This window comes from Coptis chinensis, chromosome 6 (assembly GCF_015680905.1).
Source record: "Coptis chinensis isolate HL-2020 chromosome 6, ASM1568090v1, whole genome shotgun sequence".
Classification (NCBI taxonomy): Eukaryota; Viridiplantae; Streptophyta; class Magnoliopsida; order Ranunculales; family Ranunculaceae; genus Coptis; species Coptis chinensis.
Genome location: NC_141461.1, coordinates 42,521,471 through 42,542,452, shown reverse-complemented (window position 1 = coordinate 42,542,452; position 20,982 = coordinate 42,521,471). Strand labels below are relative to the sequence as shown.

The window sequence follows — 20,982 nt, the reverse complement described above, 5'->3', positions numbered from 1 at the left end:
TAATAAAAAGAGAACATGATGTCAAAAAGTCCATAAAAGTTATTATCGAAAAAAAAAAAAAGTCCGTAAAAGCATAAAATCTCACGGCAATTATTTAAACCATGACGTATGTAGGCCTTTCCATAGTACAAAATATCCCGATATATCGCGATATTTGTCGATATCTATCCAGATTTCAGAAAAAGATATATAAATATCTCAGAAAAAGATATATAAATATCCCGATATGTTTAGAGATATATACGACTGTAAATATCGGCGATATTTCAACGATATTTTTAATATTTGCGATATTTGGGGATATTTGGTGATATTTGGTAATATTTTGTATATGTAATAATTTTATTTAATATTTATTATTATATTTCAAATAAATATAAATAATATATCATGATATATTAAGAAATATCTACGATATTTGTCGATAATATGAATATATCCACGATATTTGCATGTGAAACAATGTCAAATATACCCAAAGAGAGAAATATATCCACGATACATATCCATAAATCAGAGATCGATAAATACCCATATCCTAATATTTTGTACTATGGGCCTTTCTGCATTAGTAATAAGACAGATTCTGTCGTACCAAAGAATTACACACACAATGTGCAATCCTTATAAAAACAATTTGTTGCATTATCTTTTCATAATCCCCTAAAACACTGCTATTCATTAAAACCCGAAGTTCAAAATCACAGATGATCATAAAAGAAACAAAAGGAATATACTGAAATTGATAATTGGCGTGCATATTGTTTCACTAACACTTGTCTTGGTCAAAATTGATATTGATGAGGCTTAATATGATAATTCATAAATAAATGTAATAAACACGAAGTAACCATTACATTCCTAAGTTAGTTCGACTAATAGCAGTCCTCAAATTTCGAAACTTCCTACAGTGAAGACTTTCTTGCACGAAGTGACTGGGATGGGGCATGTACACACGACACATGCCTATACCAAGAAGAAGATAATACAGAGGAAAACTACGGCAATGGTTGTGTTTGTTAATTCTGCAGATTTGGCAAAAGTTTACTGGTTGAATATGAACTGCAACCAAAAGGGCTTCATCTTGGTAAGTCTATCCACCAAACTCTCCTTCAAAGAAAATGCAAGCTAGTACAATAAATTGCTTCCATTAAAAACTGCAGAAAGTCATTGATATTAGCAGCTTCTTCGGAGGAGATTTTGGTGGAGAGACTACCAAGACAACCAAAGCGCTAGTTTAGTTCATTTTTAACCAAGATACTTCGGCTAAATTTCCCAGGCCTAAATACAAATACAAATACAAATACATTTGGTGAGAAGGTAAATCTTTTACGACCAACTTGGTAGCAAGGGAGTTGCCTACATCTCTTTATGCCATATTCATGCTTCTGTGAACAAGGATGATCGCAACTTCATGAGTGCCGATAAATCAAATGTATGCTTGGACTAAGCTCGATGGCTAATTTCTTCCTGCGGTTCAGCAGAAGAGGCCTTCAAAATAGGGTAAAATGCATCTATCTGAAGCTGTTTAAGGATTTGATGTGTAGTACATAGATAGGAAGAATGACCTTCAATGAGTTCTGTTACATCAACCTGAAGAAAAATTATACGTAATTGACATATGTGAGATGAAGACACGTATCAAGCTTTCTAATGGAATCCAAGAACACAGTCTACCTACATTTTCAATTCCTGGAACATCAATGGGCTGTATTCCAGCTAATCCTTGACTTAAAAGGCTGTAAAAGGAAACAACAAATATTTCATGAAAAAAGAAGAGCTAGGCTGCAGTTGTGTACACTCTTGGCAAGTAACGTGGGGTGCAATTGCCTACTAAAATCACCAGAAGATGAACAAATAAGTGCATCTAGTAACGTCATGAATCGAAGGGATCAGATCATCCAAAATATATGATATAAATATTGCTAAGAAACTGTTTCAATGTCCAAATAGCTTCGGATAAGATCAGATAAATCATATGGTCTGTCATGATATAGGTTGTATGGATCAAGATAGATATTGTGGGTGAGAGTATCTGGTACACTGTTACCAAGGATGTTTAAGTAAACAGACAAAAAGGGGGAGGAAGAGGGCAAGAAACAGAGACAAAACAATTTATGCACTGCAGCTAATTCAATATAGCTACAAAAAAAATTAAAAACGTTGTGGTGTTATCTTCTTCAGAATTAGTGAGACGCTTTAACAAGGCACCAGAAAAGTAATTCTTTTGCTTTGCAGCTTGGGTTTTTGCTACAAGCCATCAGGGCCTAAGTCCAAATTCTGGACGATAAGTAGTAGTACAAAACACCATAAAAGAATTATGGACCAGGCATATACCTTGCACGGAAAGCAACTCCAAGTGTCCAGTCATTAGCAGAGAAAACATTCACAAACCTGCCAGCTACCATCTGCAAACAGAAGCTGGTACTAAGGAGGTATGAGGCAGAAACAATTTCTCACGAAAAGACAACAGCCTACATAGAAGCTACCTTTCTTGCAATCTCCCAATTTTCATCTGCAAACGAAACTGGTGCTCCAAGAAGTACAACCCTTTCTACAAGTCCAGCTGGTAAATGCAGGAAAGTGTTACTGACATTCAATCAATCAAACTGAACCAAACACAATAATGCTGTTAAGAGGTAGACACTAGCTACCATTATCTTCTGTTTCAGCCAAGGACTGAAGACATTTGAAAATTACTCGTGCTCCCAGTGAAAAACCAATAAGTGTAACTGGCCTGGAAGAATCATAGAAAACCAAAGAAATGTTCTTATCTTCTTTGTTCTGATAAATGAGATTTGCAAGGAAACATGACAAGTGCCTAACTTCAGGACTCATTCACCTGTTCCCTTGCAATCCCTTTGATAAAACTTCAGCGAGAAGCTTTCCTGCTTTGTCTGACCTGGAAGCAACAAATATGTAATTCTTAGGAATATGATAAATCTATGTACTTCCAGGCTGTCAAAAAGATGTCGTAAGCAAATCAATTAGCACCAGCCAATCAAGGCAATTTAGATGGATTTATGTGTATGTATGTCCCAAACTCAGCTAAAATTCAAGTACACAGTGCAATATGATAACAAGAAGATAGTTTCAAAGAGTTACCAAGTGCAATATCATAACAAGAAGATAATATCACAGTGTCCTACGAGTGAGAAGTCGAACCTGTCCACTGCAATTGCCCATTTGCTGTCTATAAAATCAATTGCTGTGAGCAACGTAACAGGCAAGGTCAACGCAGATAAAAGCGTGCTTAATACAGTCATCATAGCCCCTTGTTTCATCATCTCTAGTGCAATTTCTGCAGCACAGAGACAACAACTTAACATTACAAAAGATAATGTCATAGTAGGAACTGAAATAGCAGAAATTGATGTTCTAGACAGTTACTTGATGTTAACCAGTCCTGTATTGCAGTGCTCACGGCAATCAAGTTCTTCGACTCCCACTGTAAAGCATACCTAAAATTGTTATCCGTTGGTTATCAGATAGTCAGAAAAATACCAACATTTCCATGTGAAATCAAACAATATTCAATCATTTTGCAAGAAAATTATTGATCAATGACACATTTGTAGAGAAACTTGTTTACTTAGCAAACAGTATGCAAACAATCAAACGCACCGTTCAAGAAAATGGTGCAAAGTGCACATACGGACATACTCATTAGAATTTTTGTGGAGTAACTCTCCGTGGTTAGTAGATTGTATCCACAAAATATTAGATCTTAACTCATCTTGTAGAGAGGTGTGGTGTAAACCATGGGATACTGATCCCTTCCCCATATATATATACAAAGAACAATAATATCTCCAATACATTAATAACTAGGAAACTTAGAGTTCCAATAACTTAATATATGGCTATCAACTATACTAGTCTTTTTCACTAGTCACTTGAAGTCTCTTGATACATGGAAAAGGCTTACTATGAAGAACCAAATTACATGGCTATATGCTTTAGGGACGCAGGTGGAGATGAGACCAGATCTATTTGTATCACATTGATATTTATATGGGGGTCATTTGAGTATATTATATTTGGGAAGTGGGTTATAAATTAAGGATTGCATTACCTAGTATACATAACCACATCAAATAGTGCAATCACATGGTATCAAACTAGTAGAGAGTAATCTCTTAATCCACCACTTAGTCATTTAAGAAATAACAAAATTTAAGGAAAAAAATGGGAAAGGTAAAACTAAGTCGGAAATATGTGGTTCATCTCCTAAGTGACTACATCCACAGAGCTCTTGCTCCACTTACCCTTAAAGAGTTACATTGGATGGGGTACACTGTGTGGGAATCAATATCTAAGTAAATCTCATGATGTGACAGATGGTATTCCCACCTCTCCACTCATTGTTATAAATAAACATAGAAACAATTCAAGGCTCCCGCAATTGTTATTACAAATTGTGAGGTCGAAACTGGTACGAAAGGAAGGGAAATGCTAGAAAAGTAATATTTTGCAAAGTTAGAGCATCTCTAGGCGAAAACCAACTTGGTAGGAAACCACCTATTTGAAGGAAACCCCCAAAAACACATCTCTAGGTGGATACCAACTGGGTAGCATCCACATGCAGGTAGTAAATTTGCTACTTTAATTGCAAACACGGAGCAACAAATGAAGAAGTGACAAACGACGCACGAGTTGTCGCGTCAACTTTTTCATCTAGAAACCAAGTATTCTATTGCCACTTTTTTAGGAGATTAGAATTCTAAAATAATTGTAGAGGAGTGGTATTTTGGGTCTACAACCTGATGTTGTGGATGGTTGGGAATGGCTGCACTCTTTCTTGGGATAAGAGTTGTCTACGTATCAAGTTCTTTGGGTCAAACTTGAATCAAGCCTCACGTAGTTCATCTCTCTCTACTTATAGATGTTTGAGCTGACCTTCCTTATTTGCTCCAGGCCGTTGCCAAGTGTAGATCCATATTTTGTGCTATCTTGATGATTCGTCATTACTCTTGATGTTACAAAGTAAATGTCTCCTTGATTAGTGCGTTGACTGAGCTCCAAGATTGCGCTAGATCATTTTCTTCCATATATGGATGTAACTGATGATTGGGTCGACCTGTGTCTAGGTCGTTGTTAACTAATGGTGGCGTGGTACGAGCTGTGAAGATACGACCTGGATTGTGGACACGTGTGCTGTAGTGATATGCTTGAGAACAGAGGGTACTTACACATCCCCCCTTTATTTTATTTATTTCTTTGGACAGTTGTGGTGTGAAAAGAAAAAAAATGGAATAAAGCTTTTAACACGTGTCGCACAGCTGGTTTGGTTTGAAAGGTTTGGAAAATGTGCGGGAACTGTTGGGCTAATCCATGAGCCCAAAATCACGGCGGTTTGTGGGCGAGGTTATGATTACGTTTTGGGGAAGGCAAAACATTTTGTCTGCTTTTGAGATTTGTGCAGCTGAAGGGTTTTCGCGTGTGAAGTTTCTTCATTTCTTCACTCTATCAACAAAGGAAGAAAAACAGAGCAAAAAAAAAAACTTCTCCAACCTTTCGTCTTCAGGTGCATCTTTTTGAACTTCAAAAATTTGATCTTTTGCTTCTTTTGCTTTTGTAATGTCAATTACTAGTGATAGTTTGAGTAGTGAAGTAAAGTTGGATCAGTGGAGAGAGAGAACGGTGAGTGATGGAGATGATAGTGTTAGGGCACATAGTAGAGGTGAAGCGACATCGTCCTCTTCATTGGAGACGATGATTGAGGTGGTTGTGTCTAGGTTGGTGTTTAATAACTTTGGGGACTTGAGAAGAGAGTTTGGGATTGATAGCCCCGATCTAATGATATACGACCTGAGTGGTGAGCAGAACACTTTTGGTTCAGATTATGTGCCTCGGGATGGTGGGGTTGTAATTACGTATGGCCAACTTAAGGCGGGGTTGAGGTTGCCGTTCTCACGTTTGACCTTGGACGTTCTGAACTATTGTAGGAAGGCACCTTTGCAGTTTGTGGGTAATAGTTAGAGGGTGTTGCACATTCTGGATCTGTTAAGACAGAGGGGTTACAATATTTGTTTGTATGACGTGCTGGAGCACTTTACTGTGAAAATATCTTCTGCTATGAACTTTGGTTTCCAAGTGATGAGGGGTAAATCACCGGTGATAGTTGGTGTGAGTAAGGAGGAATGGTGGCGTAAGCCTTTGTTGATTGTGGGGAGTTATTTCCCTCCTAGATGTGTTGTGGAGCAGTGTTGTAGGAACCAGTAAAAACCGCGAGTTCAACTGCGAGTTAACTCGAACCGGAGAGAAAACGAAACAACTTGTCGGCAAAACCGGAAATATTGAAAACCGTACTAAATCGCATACGGTTTCTATAAAATCGTAAATCTAGATCTAAACCTTAAATCTTACGATTTGTAAAAGCGGCGAAATATGGCTGACCAAGAATAAAGAAAACTTGTGGAAAACTGTACTGATCGGACTTCGAGTTCAAACATGTTACTAGTCCAGAAAAGACAGCACACAAAAGACTAGAAAAAGTAGTAAATAAAGAAGAAGAAGAAGAAGAAGAATAATGGTGGTAAGTTTTTCTGTTTTCGTCGATCTGGTTTCTTTCTTCTTTTCTTTGGTAGGTGTGGTTGGCGGCTAAGTTGCAGCTGGCCATCTTGCACCAGATTTATTTTTGAGAAGAGGTAGGGTAAATATGAAGTTGACTGGGCTTGGGCCTTGTTTAAAAATTTTAAGTAAGAATTGCTTATAAACTGTATTGTACAGGTGGTCTACTCCCTCCGTCTTTCTCTTTTCTTTCTCCATTTTATTTCCCTTTCTTTTATCTTTTATTTATTGACCCATCTCCTTCTATATATATATTCTCAAATCTTTTGTCCACTCATTTAGAACCCTATGATTATAGAGTAAAAAACAAATTCATCGAGATCGTGAATTTGGCCTACTGCAGAGTTATCTCTTCTCATTATATAATGAGGCATGCCTCCCAAAATTGCTGCGCAAAAGCTGGTGCCACCCAATTTCCGCCAAAAGCACAAACCAGCCATAAATTTTGTGACTTTAAAAACCAAAGCCTTGATAAATGACAGCCCTCTTGACAGCTCTTCCAAAACTGTCAGTAAGAGTACAATTATATTTTTGCCCTTTAATAAAAAAAAAATCATATAAATTTCATCATACACTTCTTTTTAAGTCTAAAATACTTGAAGAAAGAAATCTTACAATTTACGATTTGGTTTAAGATTTAATCTAACTCTTAACCTCTACGGTTTAAGATACGATTTACGATTCTACAACATTGTTGTGGAGAATTGTTGTGTGAGGACTAATAGTAGGTCGTTATCTATGTGGGTCATTTTTATGTTGTAGGTCGTCTATTTGTGTAGGTCGTTTGTTTTGTTTATGAGTTTGATATGATGACGTTCTGACACTTGTTTGTTTTTCAGAGGTAGTAATTCGGGGTCGTACGTCAACGGGGGCTTGAAGAGTTTGCGAGGCTGAGCTGGGAAGAGAAAGTGTCCTTGTTGGAGGAGGTTGCACACTACTTCAAGAGACGAAGTGGTGTGAAAATCAACAGGAAGAAAGCTGAGCAGAAAAAGAGGGCTCGCAAACTTGTACTTGATATCTCTGATTCCAGCTCGGATACTGAGATGAAAAGAGAGAGCTAGAAGCGAGCACCTGTTTCTGGAGTGAGAACGGGTGGAGGAGGTTCTAGTAGCCGTTCTGCTTCTGGACGACCTGAGGGAGGTGAAGTTGATAGGGCAGCTCGTGAAGGTGGGAGTGCTTTGGGAGGTGGTGATGCTCCCGCTCAGTTTAGGAGGCCTAATCTGAAGAGGCGCTCTGAGGTGGTTGAGTCAGAGGGGGCAAAGAGAACCCGAACTGAGTCCGAGGAACAACCTAGTATGGAGGAAGGTTGTATTGCTTCAGGTTAGGCTCCTTTGAAGAGGATGAATCTGAAGGAGTTGGCTATTGATGTGAGGGTGGCTGATGCCCGGGGTAAGAAGAAGGCTGGTGAGGCTGAGCCAGTGGGCCCAAAAGTGTAAGTGGTCGGGGAGTGCGACCCCAGGTGATAAGGCTGCTGAGTCTGACGTCCTGGATAGGATGGCCACCTACTACGACCCAGTGAGTGGGTTGACAAAGCTAGTGAAGAATAGAGACTGCAGCTTTAAGTCTTCACTAGTTGCTGGGGGGCTGCTGGAGAGTATTGCCTTGGATGGAGATAGACACCAACTAGAGACTGGCAAAAATTTGGAGGCGAACCTGAAAAATATGGATTACTCCATCTGCTTTGTAAGTGTCCTTCCAATCTGAGCTTTGTTTTGTGATCTGTGTCACTGCTTTTGTTTTTTGACTTATTTTGTTGGTTTGTCAGGTTCTGGCCATGTACAGGAAGTTGAGGGAGATGACAACTATCTCCGACCTGTATAAGAAGGAGCTGGATGCTACCATGGAGGCCTATGACAAGCTGCTAGCTGTGCAAGAGGTGGAAAGGGCTGAAGTGTCGGGGCTGAGGTCGCAGGTCGGGGATTTGGCTGGGAAGGTGGCCTTGTTCCAACCATCACTTGATGCTTCAAGAGTGGAGGTTCAACATTGGATTGCTGAGAGCAAACAAGCGCAGGACGTTACTGAACGAGCTTAAGCTGAATATAACGACCTAGTCGATCTGGTAGAGGGTGGGGATGTCTACGTTCTAGTGGATGATTATATGGAACTAGAACGTAAGTACAAAACCCTCAAGAGGTCGGTCGAAAGTGGGGCTATAGCAGTAGCTGTGGAAAGTGTTGTTGTAGATGCTAGTAGACAACCTGATCTACCATCCGACTGGTGTCTTTGCTCCGGCTACTCGGACCATCAAGATATCGCCCACGGATGTCTTTGAATACAAGTGGTAATCCAGCTAGTGGACCTGTTGGTGAAGAGGGCTGCCCACTGGACCCTTTGAATGTGGAGAATCTTCCCCGTGTTGCCTGATTGTGTCTTCTTGTGATTTTGAATGATGATGGATGAATTTTTGAACTATATTTCCTTCTGATACTGATAACTCATATTTTTTATGGGGATGTTGAGGTCATTTTCCCAGAGTAACCTGGGGGCCTCTAGTATCTAACCGAATTTGTATTAAGTAAAAATATTTAAATTACTTATTTGTCTTGCATTGAGATTGTGTTTGAATTTTGTATGAATGTGACTGCTTCTCCTACTTTGTGATTTGTTATTTGACGACCTGTGCTGCATAGTAGCAGATGCTTGTAGATTGTCTAACACTTTGCTAGAGTCTGATGCTTGTAAGTGTTTGTGTACGACCTGATAGATGTGCGTAGTTGGCACCTAGGTTTTCTCGTGTCCTTAGATATGTGTATTGATTGAGTCGCTCATTTTGGGGAAACTCCTTATTGACAGATAATTAGCCTTTGAATAGCAATTATAGTTGAACCAAACTTAACTCTTTCAAAGGCCTTAAGTTGACTTGGAGCCTTTTGGGGGTCCCTGGGATTGTATTTGACTGATAATTGGCCTTTGCTCGGCAATTATAGTTAAATCAAGCTTAACCCTGGCGTTGGTGTTAAGTTAATTTGTGGTCCTTTTGGGGGACCCTGGATTGGATGTGATTGATAATTGACCACTGCGTGGTAGTTGTAGTTGAGTCGTGCTTAACCCAGGCATTGGTGTATTACCTGATACTTTGATGTCTCAGTTCGGCTAGCGAGTGCAAGATGGTTGGGAATGGCTGCACTCTTTCTTGAGATAAGAGTTGCCTACGTATCAAGTTCCTTGGGTCAAACTTGAATCAAGCCTCACATAGTTCATCTCTCTCTACTAATAGATATTTGAGCTGACCTTCCTTATTTGCTCCGGGCCGTTGCCAAGCGGAGATCCATATTTTGTGCTATCTTGATGATTCGTCATTACTCTTGATGTTACAAAGTAAATGTCTCCTTGATTGGTGCATTGACTGAGCTCCAGGATCGCGCTAGATCATTTGCTTCCATATATGGTTGTAACTGATGATTGGGTCAACCTGAGTCTGGGTCGTTGTTAACTAATGGTGGCGTGGTACGAGTTGGTGATGTACGAGCTGTGAAGATACGACCTAGATTGTAGACACATGTGCTGTAGTGATATGCCTGAGAACGGAGGGTACTTACAATAATTAAAAAAGAAAAGGGGGCTTACTTTAACAACTTTTATTAGATTTTCTCAATTTGTGAGTCCCTAATTGCTACCATTTGAGATTTCATATAAAGATGGAATTTTTGGCATGAGGAATTCTTCAACTTGGTAACAGAGTTTGAATTTTTTTGCTACCCACCTAGAGATCCTCTTAAAGAGCAAAATGCCTCAATATGAGTACTCAATCACCAATTTTTACTGTATGATAAAAAGGGAAACAAACAATACATAAATCTTCTAAGAAGTTAGATTTTGTATTTACCTCTCCAAATCATAATCTTGTCCTTCCCAAGGCATTACAAAATCTTCCTCCTCAAAAACTAATCCAGAGACGAAGATACCAACTGCCAATCGCTGAAAAGGAAGACTTTTTTGAGAGAAGATACATGAGTTTTTTTATCTTAAAAACAAACAGCCATATTGTAGAAAGCTTCGGGTAATTATGGCTATCATATAACGATTCTTTTCTACCACCATGAAATACTAATATTAAAATATGACTCACGCCTTGGTTATGGTTTTCCCCAACAGCTCTGAATTCAAATTCTTCAACGTCCGCAACTCTTCTAGCCATTTTAGTCCCTGTAAGCCCAGCTCCAGCAGCTGGATTCACAAAGTAATAGTAAATGTGAAGTATGGTAGATAATTTATAAAGTTCAACACAAAAAATTATTGTAAGTGCCCAATTACATTCATAATTGCTGCTGTACATTCTACTCTAATATAAGACAAATTCAATTTCTAGTCCATCATTCAAATTGTTTCATAGGAATCTTCACATAGAGAAAAGGGACAACTACAGACGTGTAAAAGTAGACTTGATGGAGAGGACAGAGTATAATCAGAACGTCAGTAGGAATGTGTCCAACCCAATGGGTCAACGTGACACTGTGTCGGGATTGGACTGATACATATCGAGCTTAAGCTAGGGTCTAGGATGAGATTTTTGAACCCAGCCAAGAAACCACTGACTTAACTGTATACGGATGCAAACATAGAAATTCTGGAACATCTTTGTATAAGGTGCAACTCTGTAGCTGCTTGGAGGAATAAGGAAGACAAAAGATGCCTTTCATCATGGATAACTCATAGGGAATATCAGGGAAAACATAAAATAGATATGTGAACATTTCCTATTGAGCTATTGGCTATTCGTATACATGACATTAGAATATGGTAGCAGTGACGTGTAGAAGAATTCTAGTGAATTCATGGTAAAACTAAGAGAAAAATACAAGGAAACTCAGGAATACCTCTACTTCTAATATACTACAAAGTACTGAAGAAGAACAAGTCACGTGCCAAACCATTGCCAATGCATAGGAAGGTGGAAAAGCGACTAGGTCAACTCAATAACACAAAGGATTCATTTATGTGTCTAAATTGAATCACAAAGATTTTTAAGGCATGAACTAAGTTTAATATTCAAGAATATAGTATGATCACCATTTCACCATGGACCAGTGGGACTCTTAGTGATTTCTAAACTTAATAGAGTACTGCACTCTGGGATTGCTTTTTGATCCATATTCTATTACTCTTCATCCTTTTGTTGCTGTTGTTGGCATCATCTACACATACAAGAAGAGGATTGGATTTTAAAATCAATTCTTGGCTTTGCTACTGTAGGCCTCTTGGAGCCAAGGGAAATTTCATGCGTACCAAGGAGTCACAAATATAATTTATAGCTGATGCATGGTAGCTATATTTATTCTCTCCATTCAACGAAAAATTGCTTTCACAATTTCCTGTGTGCCTGTTTTATCCTTAAACAACCTTAGTTTCAACTTCTCCTTCACAAATCTAAGTGGAATAAAAGTTTGCATTGAAACCATAAAGAGATAAGTTTTGAACAACAGATGAGAGGAAGAGAAGGGACGAACAGCAACATGGATGTTACAACTTTAGCAAGAGGAAAACAATCAGATGTGAACATAGTCATATTGGCCATGAATGACAGCGTCGCTGACGTGATGATGCCTAAATGGTAAAAGAAGATATGGAAAAATCTTAAGTTATCAAACTCTATAGCTTTTTTATTTATGCTTTTATAGATGACCGAACTGATTGTAGGTGCAGAGTCTTAATTGAGCGTGCTCCTGTGCTTGCACCAGTAGTCAGTAGTTTTGGTTCAGCAGCATTCCCTCCCTCTAAATTGATTTTTCAAAATTGTCCTATTAGGCTATTACCGATATTGCAAGTTTGACTTTGTCCTACAGGTTTAAACTATAAACGGGCTTTGGGCCAAATTTTGTGTAAAAGAAATGCATTCACCTCCAAATGATGCAGCAACAGCAATGGAGCCAGCAACTGATCCAGCAGCACTTGCTGCAGCGGCAAACCCACTTGCTCCAATGACAGGGACAAGAGTGCCCAAGGTAGGTGCTAGAGCACTAACTCCTGCAGCAATTGCTGGAGCAGCCAGACCTGTTCAAGAATGGAATATAGACTGAAAGATCAAAAACAATACAGTCATCAGACACTTTATTTCAGGATATCTTTTTATTCCTCCAAATATTAAGGTACAAATATCAGGGATGACATACCACCCGTGATGGCCATCAAGGTTCCTCCAGCTAATGCTGCACCGCTAATTATACCTCCTCGTTTCCAATTGGACCATGAGCTTTCTGATGATTTAATTTCTTCCTCCTTTCCTTCCTCACTTTGCACTAAAGCCATAGCAGAGCAAGCAACTATTACCTCCATTGCTTCCTACAAGGTACAAATATTTATTAGTTATAGAACGTGACTTTCTATTCAAGTGAACTGAGCATAAATTTGTTCAGCATTTTCAGCTGTCAACTGCAGTCACTCCATCTATAAGTAGATTCCACTCCTAGCACACATTCAAGTAGAATCCATTAATGATCATAGATGAAAGTAATAAATCCTGTACCTAATATAAAGATATAGGCATAAAGATTATCAGTTAAAGAGTATTCCAAGTTCTTGCCTTTGGGTCACTGGTTTGATCCTAAATATTTTGCAAGTATGTCATGCACATTCAACTCAGAAATCCACATGTTTATGAATGAAAAACATGACAGTGTACTACTGCTACTCTATAGGGCAGGGAGAACTACGAACTTGGTCCAAACAGCTATATATCATTGTTTTACCTTGAAAACGACAAAATACTTACCAAAACCGTGACTCAATTTCAAAAAAATGATGAAGAGCCACCAACAACAACAACAACAAAATAATTGGTAGACAAACCATTTTCATCCACTTGACATCAAGCCATGTTGCCAGCAAACGAAGAGCCATCCGATGTCTAGCATCATATCCTTGTCTATGCCGAGAACCTTTCTTGTAATCTTCAGGAGTATTTGCTAAGCAAGCAGAAAGAAGCTCATATAGAACTACCACTTTCCTCTGATAGTTGAGTAGTGTAACCTCTTCCACGAGTTCTTCTTCAAATTTGCTACAAGACTCATTGACCGCTTTCCCTTCACTCGATATCTTATAATTTGTGCGAGGAAAGGTTTCAGAGGGAGCATCTGGCACTTCAGATGTAGACTGAATATCACCAATGGATAGCTTCTCACGACATTCATGATCATATTCACACTCCTTTTTCCTAACAGATTCTGAAGAAACAGGATCAGTTTCCACGCTCATTAACATAGCATCGACAGCTTTCATAAGAGCAACTTCCTTATCCATTCTTTCTGAAGCATTTTCATCACTTTCTTCCGAAAGTACAGTCAAAAACTGTATAGAAACACTAGTAAGGAAAATGATGAGTTCTAGGATAGAAGAAAAACATTGATGCTGACTTAAACTATGATTAAAAAGATTGCTAGAAATCATCATAATAAATCTCTTATCAATCACATGATGAATATTAATTACTAAGGGCTAACTTCCTCCAAGCGTAATCATTTCAATGATGATTCAGCACTATAGATATACCTCGAAGAGACAGAACCAAATGTACATGGCAAAGATAATATCAGTAGCTAGCTGAGGGATTATATATATTGAAGATCAAAGTTGAAGCATCCTTGTTAGTCTAAGCTTCAACAGATGAGTCATCATTTTCCAATCCAAACAAAAGTTACTTTGGTAAAGCTTTTGCTTCTCACTTTGTGCATGGATCAACTACAACTTCAGAACTTTTAGCTGTCCTGGACAGTCAAAACTTATGCAGGCCACTTGACTTTCGGCGTTGATTGGTGAAGGCATTATTTCTTAACAATTTCATGGGGCGGTCAAGGACCACCATGGTTTTTGCCCAAAAGTTAGGGGCAGATACTTTACATCCATTGCTCGAATGCACATAGCTAGGTAGCTAGGCATTTATTACTGTGCGCCGTCTATTATGCATGCATTTAGATGGCAACTATTATTGCATCTCTAAGGAGTGAGTGGATAACCGCATTTTGTTTACCAAGTATACTTCTTTGTTTATATGATATACTAAAGGGTCTTCCTAGTTTCCTAACACCTCTTTGGCTCTTCCCACTAAAATCGGGGAACGAAGAAGAATAATGCTTGTTAAATCTAGAAAACTTCATACCAATTTCATCAACAATTAAATATAAACATACATTCATAACATCAAAGACTAATAACATCAAAGACATACAGCTCCAATATGCTCCTTTGCTGAAGATGTCCCACCAGTTTCCTCAAGCCCATGCCACGCTTTCGAATCTATCTCCAAGACTCTGCATAAAACCACAAAGCTAATAATCATGACTAGACACATTATTAAAAAATGCCCATCATTCGAAAACTAAAAAAATTGTGCAAAACTAATTCCAACTGTAGTACCTGAAAATGGGGCGAAGCAAACCGGAGTCCTCATGGATCCATAGTTGAGAATTCTGAGTGATGGAATCACAATTGCTTACTTCAACTAATTTGTCTTTACATAAATCTTCATCAGTTGGCAATATAGAAGAAGTTCCTGAACGAGTTTGGTGAATTTGAGACTGGTGAAGAGCCAGCGCAAATAAACCTCCCGCTGCATATCTCTGTGTACTCGTCAATATTGACATGTTTTTTAACTTCTGAAGTTCTGAGATTGAGAATCCAACCAAAGAAATTTTTCTTAGGAAAAAAATGCATGACGCAGGACAAGATGCATGGTGTTAGCCTACTAGGTTGCCATGTTTTATGAGTCTTCATTTGACACGTTGTACAGCAACATCACAACATGTGGATTCTTATGCTGCAGTTTCTTTTATTTAGCAACTGGAGTGCTAGTCTCTTTATGACTTTAGTCACTTTACTGGGGAGTGATGGACCAAACTGCATCCGGGGACTGTTTTTCCCGGAACATTTTGTGAACAAGCAGTGAACGACAATTTGCAGTTAGATAGTCATTATATTGGCGCGATCATAACAACATAAGTGTCAATATATGGCTCTTGGTACATTTGGTGCAACAAATAACATCCTGAAATACGCCATCATAATATACAATCGTATCGAGTTACAATTTCCTTATATTAGTACCAAAAACGAACAAAATGTGATCCTTTATTTCTGTGGAATAGCAAGGTTTTCTATTTCGTAGACTAAAATTATTGAGTTGACAACAAATCATTAGAAAAACGGATAATAACATAAAAATTTAACTAAAATGATACCAATAAATCGGATACCATTCAATCAATTCTTCTGTTTAGTTCTGTACTCTCACAACGATGGATGTCAAAAACGACAGAAACCTCCTTCTTTGCAATAACCCCTCTGGTGATACCAGCACAGTTGGTTTCTGTAAGGTTTCCAGTACGGTGATACCAACATAGTAACCCTATTCTGATGTCTAGAATACCTGTTTTCATAAATCTCCTGATAGTTTCGCCGCATGGCAGTGTTTCCAGCTGGTGTACCCAACCCATTATTGACATTTCCCAGCTGCGACATTCCCCAATTAGTTGCTTCATTTCCCTCTGATGCTGTTACCAAATCCATGGTCACTGTTTCTTGTGCTGGTCCTCCACAACTCAACTTTGGGGGGTTGGCTGAGCCACAAGAAGGTTTTGAGTCTGGATCCAGATTATATTCCGAGATAGTATGTGTACTTACATATGCAGCAGAACTGTTAACAACACATGGATCATTTCTCCATTTTTCAAAAGGTAACACAGGTTTTTCAGCAGCAAATGCAGCGATAGAACCAAAACGCATTTTTTGGTTAACTGGTAATTCATTGCTCCATTCGAGTGATTCTGACTTAATTATAGGACCCTGTTCTGATTTCTTATCTGAAAAATCCCATCCTTGATTCTCTTTTGGAAGATTATCACAATTCCCAGATGAGTTTCCAATCAAGCCACTCGAACTAGCAAGTTCAGATGGTAAAGTTTCCGAATTCACACCTACATCCATCAAGGCTTCATATAAGGCAGGTTGAGGAGGCTCTGCAAAACCTTGGATTTCAACTGAAATGATTGTCGACATATCCCGACTCTTTTCGCCATCGAATTCAGACATTGTAGGAAAACATGTTTCAGACGTTGTTTGAGGATCAAGAGCATCCTGTAAGACAGCATGTGAAGCATCTGCCAGAGTAGATTTAGAGATCCTTTCTTGACAAGCCGACACAGTATCACTACCATTCAATAATCCCCAATCAAGTGATGAGTTTCCAGAAAACACCACTTTCAACTCTACTGTTTCTGCAGTCCAACCAGATGGTTCAGAGCTCAACCCATCACTTTTACCTGCTTCCAAGTTACAACTAGCAAGACCAATAGCACCCTTCAAATCTGAATCCCAGGTTAAGTCAATTTGCTGGTTGTCTGTTCTTGTTAAGCTACTATCTATTCCTTTGCAACCATTTACACTCTCATCCTCATATGCAGCAGCAACTTTTTGAGCCCGTGAAAAAGTGGTATTCAATGCATCAATCAACAGAATGGAGTCTTCTTGCATTTCCATTGTTCTCCATATTCTCAGATTGGCAGGGAAGGATGCAGTTGTACTCCACTTGCATAGCTGCAATATAGAAAAAGGTCCTTGAATTTTCCCAGATGGATCCTGGTAACACCACAATCTGTCTCTCGTACTGACAAGAGATGCCTGCACAGTTTCAGATGCAGGCACCTGGTTTCTAACTTTATCCCAATTGTTGATTTGGGGATCATCTATTTCTCGATTCCATGATGATCCATCTGTCCTCTCACCAGAACCATTAGCAATATCTCCATTGTCCAAGAAACACTGAGTCTCCAACTGTATGACAATGGCTGCACAATCATCATAGTTAGTTTCTGGTAATGCGTGCCCACCAGTTTTGATAATTTTAGCTAATTTATCAGGAATAACTTTCCTTAGGGGTTCACTGCTGACCTCTATCTGACTACGATTTGCATCGAATAATCTCCCTTGAATATGATCTGCATGATTATCCTTTTTCATGAGATGCGAGTGCAAAAGCTTAAACATTTCAAACTGTCCCATGCATGTTTTCCCAAACAACCTTTGCAACCTTGAATCACACAGGATTCGACTTTTCTGATGAGGAACAAAAAGATTGTTTCGTGCTATATATTCTACCAAGAGAGCCTGAACATCAAAGTAAGATAGAACAGATGTATCACCATGTTTCATGTGAGAAACAAACTCCAAGAGCTCATTACTAGCCCACTCTGTACCATTTGATACAGGCATCCCTTCATCAGTACGAGGTATTGCCTCAATGGAAGAACCCTCCTGTCTTCTGGCTTTTTTTGTTGCAGAGCTAATTACTTCATGTTGCTCAGAGTAGCTCCTGGAATTGGAGACCTGATCAGCATAAGCCTCAAACAGTCGATCAGCAGGCTCCTCTTTGTGAATAACATTGAAATATTCCCCGGTATCCTTCAAGAAAAGGACATGCATCAGAAATATACAGTGCATGGGTTAAAAGAATACAACACATGTTAGAATTCTTTTTTAATGGGCATTTCCAGAAGGCATCCAAAGGGCCAAAGCCCCAGCCTAGGGTAATTGTCCCCATGTTGTCCGTATTCTCCTTTATATAGGGCTTACGTCCGTATTCTCTTTCTCTCTCCTTCTCAACATTTTCATCTTTCTTTCTTCTCAATAAGAAAACAGAATTTAACTACACATGCAATCTCAAAAGTGCATTAACTTCTCAATGAAATAAATCTATAAGATGAGCGACATTAACTTTTCAGAAAAGAAATATTTTTATATGACACCAAAAGCATATGATAACTGGCCTTTAAAAAAATAATGAAGCCATGGATGGAGTGAGATACAGCCAAATGCAATACTTGCCGAGTTGCCAAGTCGTGAATTGTTCAATGACGTGAAAGAGGTGTACCTCTGGGACCTGGATGCTCATAAAAAGCCTGAATACGCTGATATCCTATAACCTATACTTCTTGTTTTCATTGTGATTAGACTGATTTCCCTCAACTACTTTGTAATTTTGTTATACTAACAAAATTAAAATAATGAAATGATACCTGAAAATAGGTCATATTGTTGTTAACAGATTCACTCGACTAGTAATTCAACCCAGCCAGTTGTTTGGTCTCCCACTATAGAAGGAGCATAGCATCGATCTCGGACACTATCCATACCTCCATGAAGGCGTGAAGCCAGAGAGGTCAAGTAATATAGGAATATGGCACTAGTCCACTACTAACCACATTTCAATATCATCTATCTTGGATTTTGGATTAATAGAAACATATAGCGTTCTACAAAAGCAGTTGTTATTTGAATCATATGTACATTTGTTAAAGAAGACGTAACCCAACTAAACGAAAAGAGAAGAGTTTTAAATACCATTTCTTTGTTTCCATGCTCATTCTTTTCCATGCATCTTCTGCAAAAACCTTGTGTAAACTCAGCTTCTTGGATGCATCCTTTGCACAAGGAATATGTACAAGTATGCCGATCTGACCAAAATACAGAAACATATACATTCTAATTAGGGACAAATTATAGGATGACAGTGACACTAAGACAAAAAAAAAATGAAAAAATGAAAAATTACCGCATCTCCATCCCTTTAATAAAGATTCATCCATACAACCTCTATGGTAAGGCTTGTGACATGACCTGAAAAAACAAACAAATAAAAAGAATGGTTAAAAATTAGAAAAAAGAAAAATGAGTGGGGGAGAAAGAAAAAAAAGTCCTACTTTATGTTACAGACAATAAGGTCACCATAATCTTTATTCCGTTCTCCGTTGCCTTTAAACCTCGTACTACTACTTACACCCACCGTCATTTTTTATCTTTGAATTGAGCGTTCTTGTTTTTGTATAGCTTCGGACATACACCAAATATCTTCACATAAGTTAAGCCCGTTACCCGCTTCAACTATTGATAGAACCCCTTCCTATTCAAAACACATTTCCAACTTAATTATTAGAGCATCTCTAGGTGGTGGTAGCATACTCTTCAAATTTGAAGAATGCTACCACATAATCTGATAGCAAATTTCGACCAACTCTAGGTGGTCGCAAATTCGTGGTCGCAAAATTTATTGGAGATGACCCCGCTACGACATTAGTGCTGGCCAAGATCAAGATGTCGTAGCGACATTACAACTGTCGCCCCCAAGTTCAAAAAAATAATTTGTGCGACATTAGTAGTGGCGCTAGCCAAGATTTCATGGCGTGGTGGTGTTGGTCAAAGTCAAAAAAACTTGGGGCTTACATTAGTATCTTCGGCGTGGTGTTGGTCAAAGTCAAAAAAAAACTTGGGGCGACATTAGTATTGGCGCGCGACATTACTATTGTCGCCTCGCGATCCGCATCCAAACCTCCGTGATTTGCGAACAAGAATCTGAAACGCATTGGGTTATCACGACCACCTAATCGACCACCTAGAGTTGGAATTCCGAGAAATTCCGACGCATTTCTTCAAATTTGAAGAATGCGACCACGGATACGTCCACCTAGAGATGCTCTTAGTACCTTTTTGTCTTTTGGGATTTAAAACTATTCCTAAAGTGAGACTTTGTGACTTGACTTCTTCTGTCTGGCGAAGCCGTTTTCTTCCTTGCTCTTTTCAGTAACATACCAAGCAAGAAGACAAGAGTTGGGGCTATTTTCGTTTTCATGCTATATATTACATATTTAATTTGTCTTCTTTGTTTACATTTCAAAGTTACTCGACTAAATGATTCTTACTAATTAGCAATTTTAACAAATTATTAAAGAGGAAGAACAGTTCAACTGTTTATTAGAAACTAGAAAAGCTTTTGTGGTTGTATATTCATACCAAGTGTTTTAATAAAAGACAGATAGATATAAGTTTGACAGAACTATTTATTAAATTACATCTGGATCTTTAGCTCAAATAGGAAGAGCACTTGAGAGGTGGTGGTTCAAATCCACCAAGATTATGTGTATGTTCTGAAATGAACAAGGTTATATATCTATATAATCTGATAAATGCTAAGAACAAATGACACTTGAGATAAGAAAAGAGTCAATTACAACGAAAAACTAGTAGTTAGAGATGAATGGAAAAGTACTACAGCATGCCAAATGATATATGTAACTAGGTACTGACAACAGATGACAAACACTAAGGGCTATTTGTTTTTTTGAGTTAAGTTATAAGAGGGTCTTATAATATGGTCTTATAAAGTGGTTTGTTTTTAATTTTAAGTTCCTCTTATAAGCACTTTTAAAAATAGAAAAAACAAATACATAACATCTTATAGATGGTTATTTGACAAATATAATCCTACTTTACATCACATTTAACTTGAATATATTAATTTGAAATAAATGTATAGTTTGATTTTCGGTTTCAAATCAATTTTGATAATTAGAATATCGATTTTAGAAAACTACCTTAATTGGCGGTAGTAGTGGTAGTGGTCTTAATAGCACGGTGGTGGTGGTGGTG

The 20,982-nt window shown here is 38.3% G+C and overlaps 2 protein-coding genes across 7 annotated transcripts; both read right to left on the bottom strand.

Annotated features, from left to right (window-relative positions):
- Nucleotides 1–781: 781 nt before the first annotated feature.
- On the bottom strand, nucleotides 782–15,289 carry LOC147493060 (transmembrane and coiled-coil domain-containing protein STS1-like). Of its 4 annotated transcripts, none has more exons than XM_086564972.1 (16): nucleotides 14,923–15,287; nucleotides 14,735–14,816; nucleotides 13,360–13,857; nucleotides 12,684–12,852; nucleotides 12,412–12,564; nucleotides 10,643–10,740; nucleotides 10,400–10,491; nucleotides 3,391–3,461; nucleotides 3,166–3,301; nucleotides 2,843–2,902; nucleotides 2,655–2,737; nucleotides 2,490–2,566; nucleotides 2,338–2,408; nucleotides 1,682–1,739; nucleotides 1,569–1,593; nucleotides 782–1,470 (listed from the first exon to the last, which is right to left on the bottom strand). In XM_086564972.1, the coding sequence occupies exons 1-16, from the start codon at nucleotides 15,147–15,149 to the stop codon at nucleotides 1,460–1,462; spliced, it is 1,911 nt and encodes a 636-aa protein (XP_086421098.1). In that variant the 5' UTR covers nucleotides 15,150–15,287; the 3' UTR covers nucleotides 782–1,459. The 4 variants fall into 4 exon arrangements, with proteins under 4 accessions (XP_086421098.1, XP_086421099.1, XP_086421096.1 ...); XM_086564971.1 differs by having other exon boundaries at nucleotides 1,265–1,491; XM_086564973.1 differs by having other exon boundaries at nucleotides 782–1,593; nucleotides 13,360–13,870; nucleotides 14,923–15,289.
- A 327-nt stretch (nucleotides 15,290–15,616) lies between these two features.
- On the bottom strand, nucleotides 15,617–19,681 carry LOC147493059 (uncharacterized). Of its 3 annotated transcripts, none has more exons than XM_086564967.1 (4): nucleotides 19,260–19,681; nucleotides 19,112–19,176; nucleotides 18,901–19,013; nucleotides 15,617–17,961 (listed from the first exon to the last, which is right to left on the bottom strand). In XM_086564967.1, exons 1-4 carry the CDS (start codon nucleotides 19,346–19,348, stop codon nucleotides 15,808–15,810), a joined length of 2,421 nt encoding a protein of 806 aa, XP_086421093.1. In that variant the 5' UTR covers nucleotides 19,349–19,681; the 3' UTR covers nucleotides 15,617–15,807. The 3 variants fall into 3 exon arrangements, with proteins under 3 accessions (XP_086421093.1, XP_086421094.1, XP_086421095.1); XM_086564968.1 differs by having other exon boundaries at nucleotides 19,285–19,379; XM_086564969.1 differs by having other exon boundaries at nucleotides 18,576–19,013; nucleotides 19,260–19,364.
- Between the last annotated feature and the right edge of the window lie 1,301 nt (nucleotides 19,682–20,982).

Bases quoted from the DNA above. Each gene is read 5' to 3' on its own strand.
- LOC147493060 (XM_086564970.1), bottom strand. From the start codon at position 15,149: ATGTCAATATTGACGAGTACACAGAGATATGCAGCGGGAGGTTTATTT. The intron at 3,462-10,399 runs GTAAATACAAAA...TAACAATTTTAG, and splicing joins CAAGATTATGATTTGGAGAG to GTATGCTTTACAGTGGGAGT. The intron at 1,740-2,337 runs GTATATGCCTGG...TTCCTTTTACAG, and splicing joins GGAGTTGCTTTCCGTGCAAG to CCTTTTAAGTCAAGGATTAG.
- LOC147493059 (XM_086564967.1), bottom strand. From the start codon at position 19,348: ATGACGGTGGGTGTAAGTAGTAGTACGAGGTTTAAAGGCAACGGAGAA. The intron at 19,014-19,111 runs GTAATTTTTCAT...TATTTTGGTCAG, and splicing joins ATTAAAGGGATGGAGATGCG to ATCGGCATACTTGTACATAT. The intron at 17,962-18,900 runs GTATTTAAAACT...CTTTTCTTGAAG, and splicing joins AGCATGGAAACAAAGAAATG to GATACCGGGGAATATTTCAA.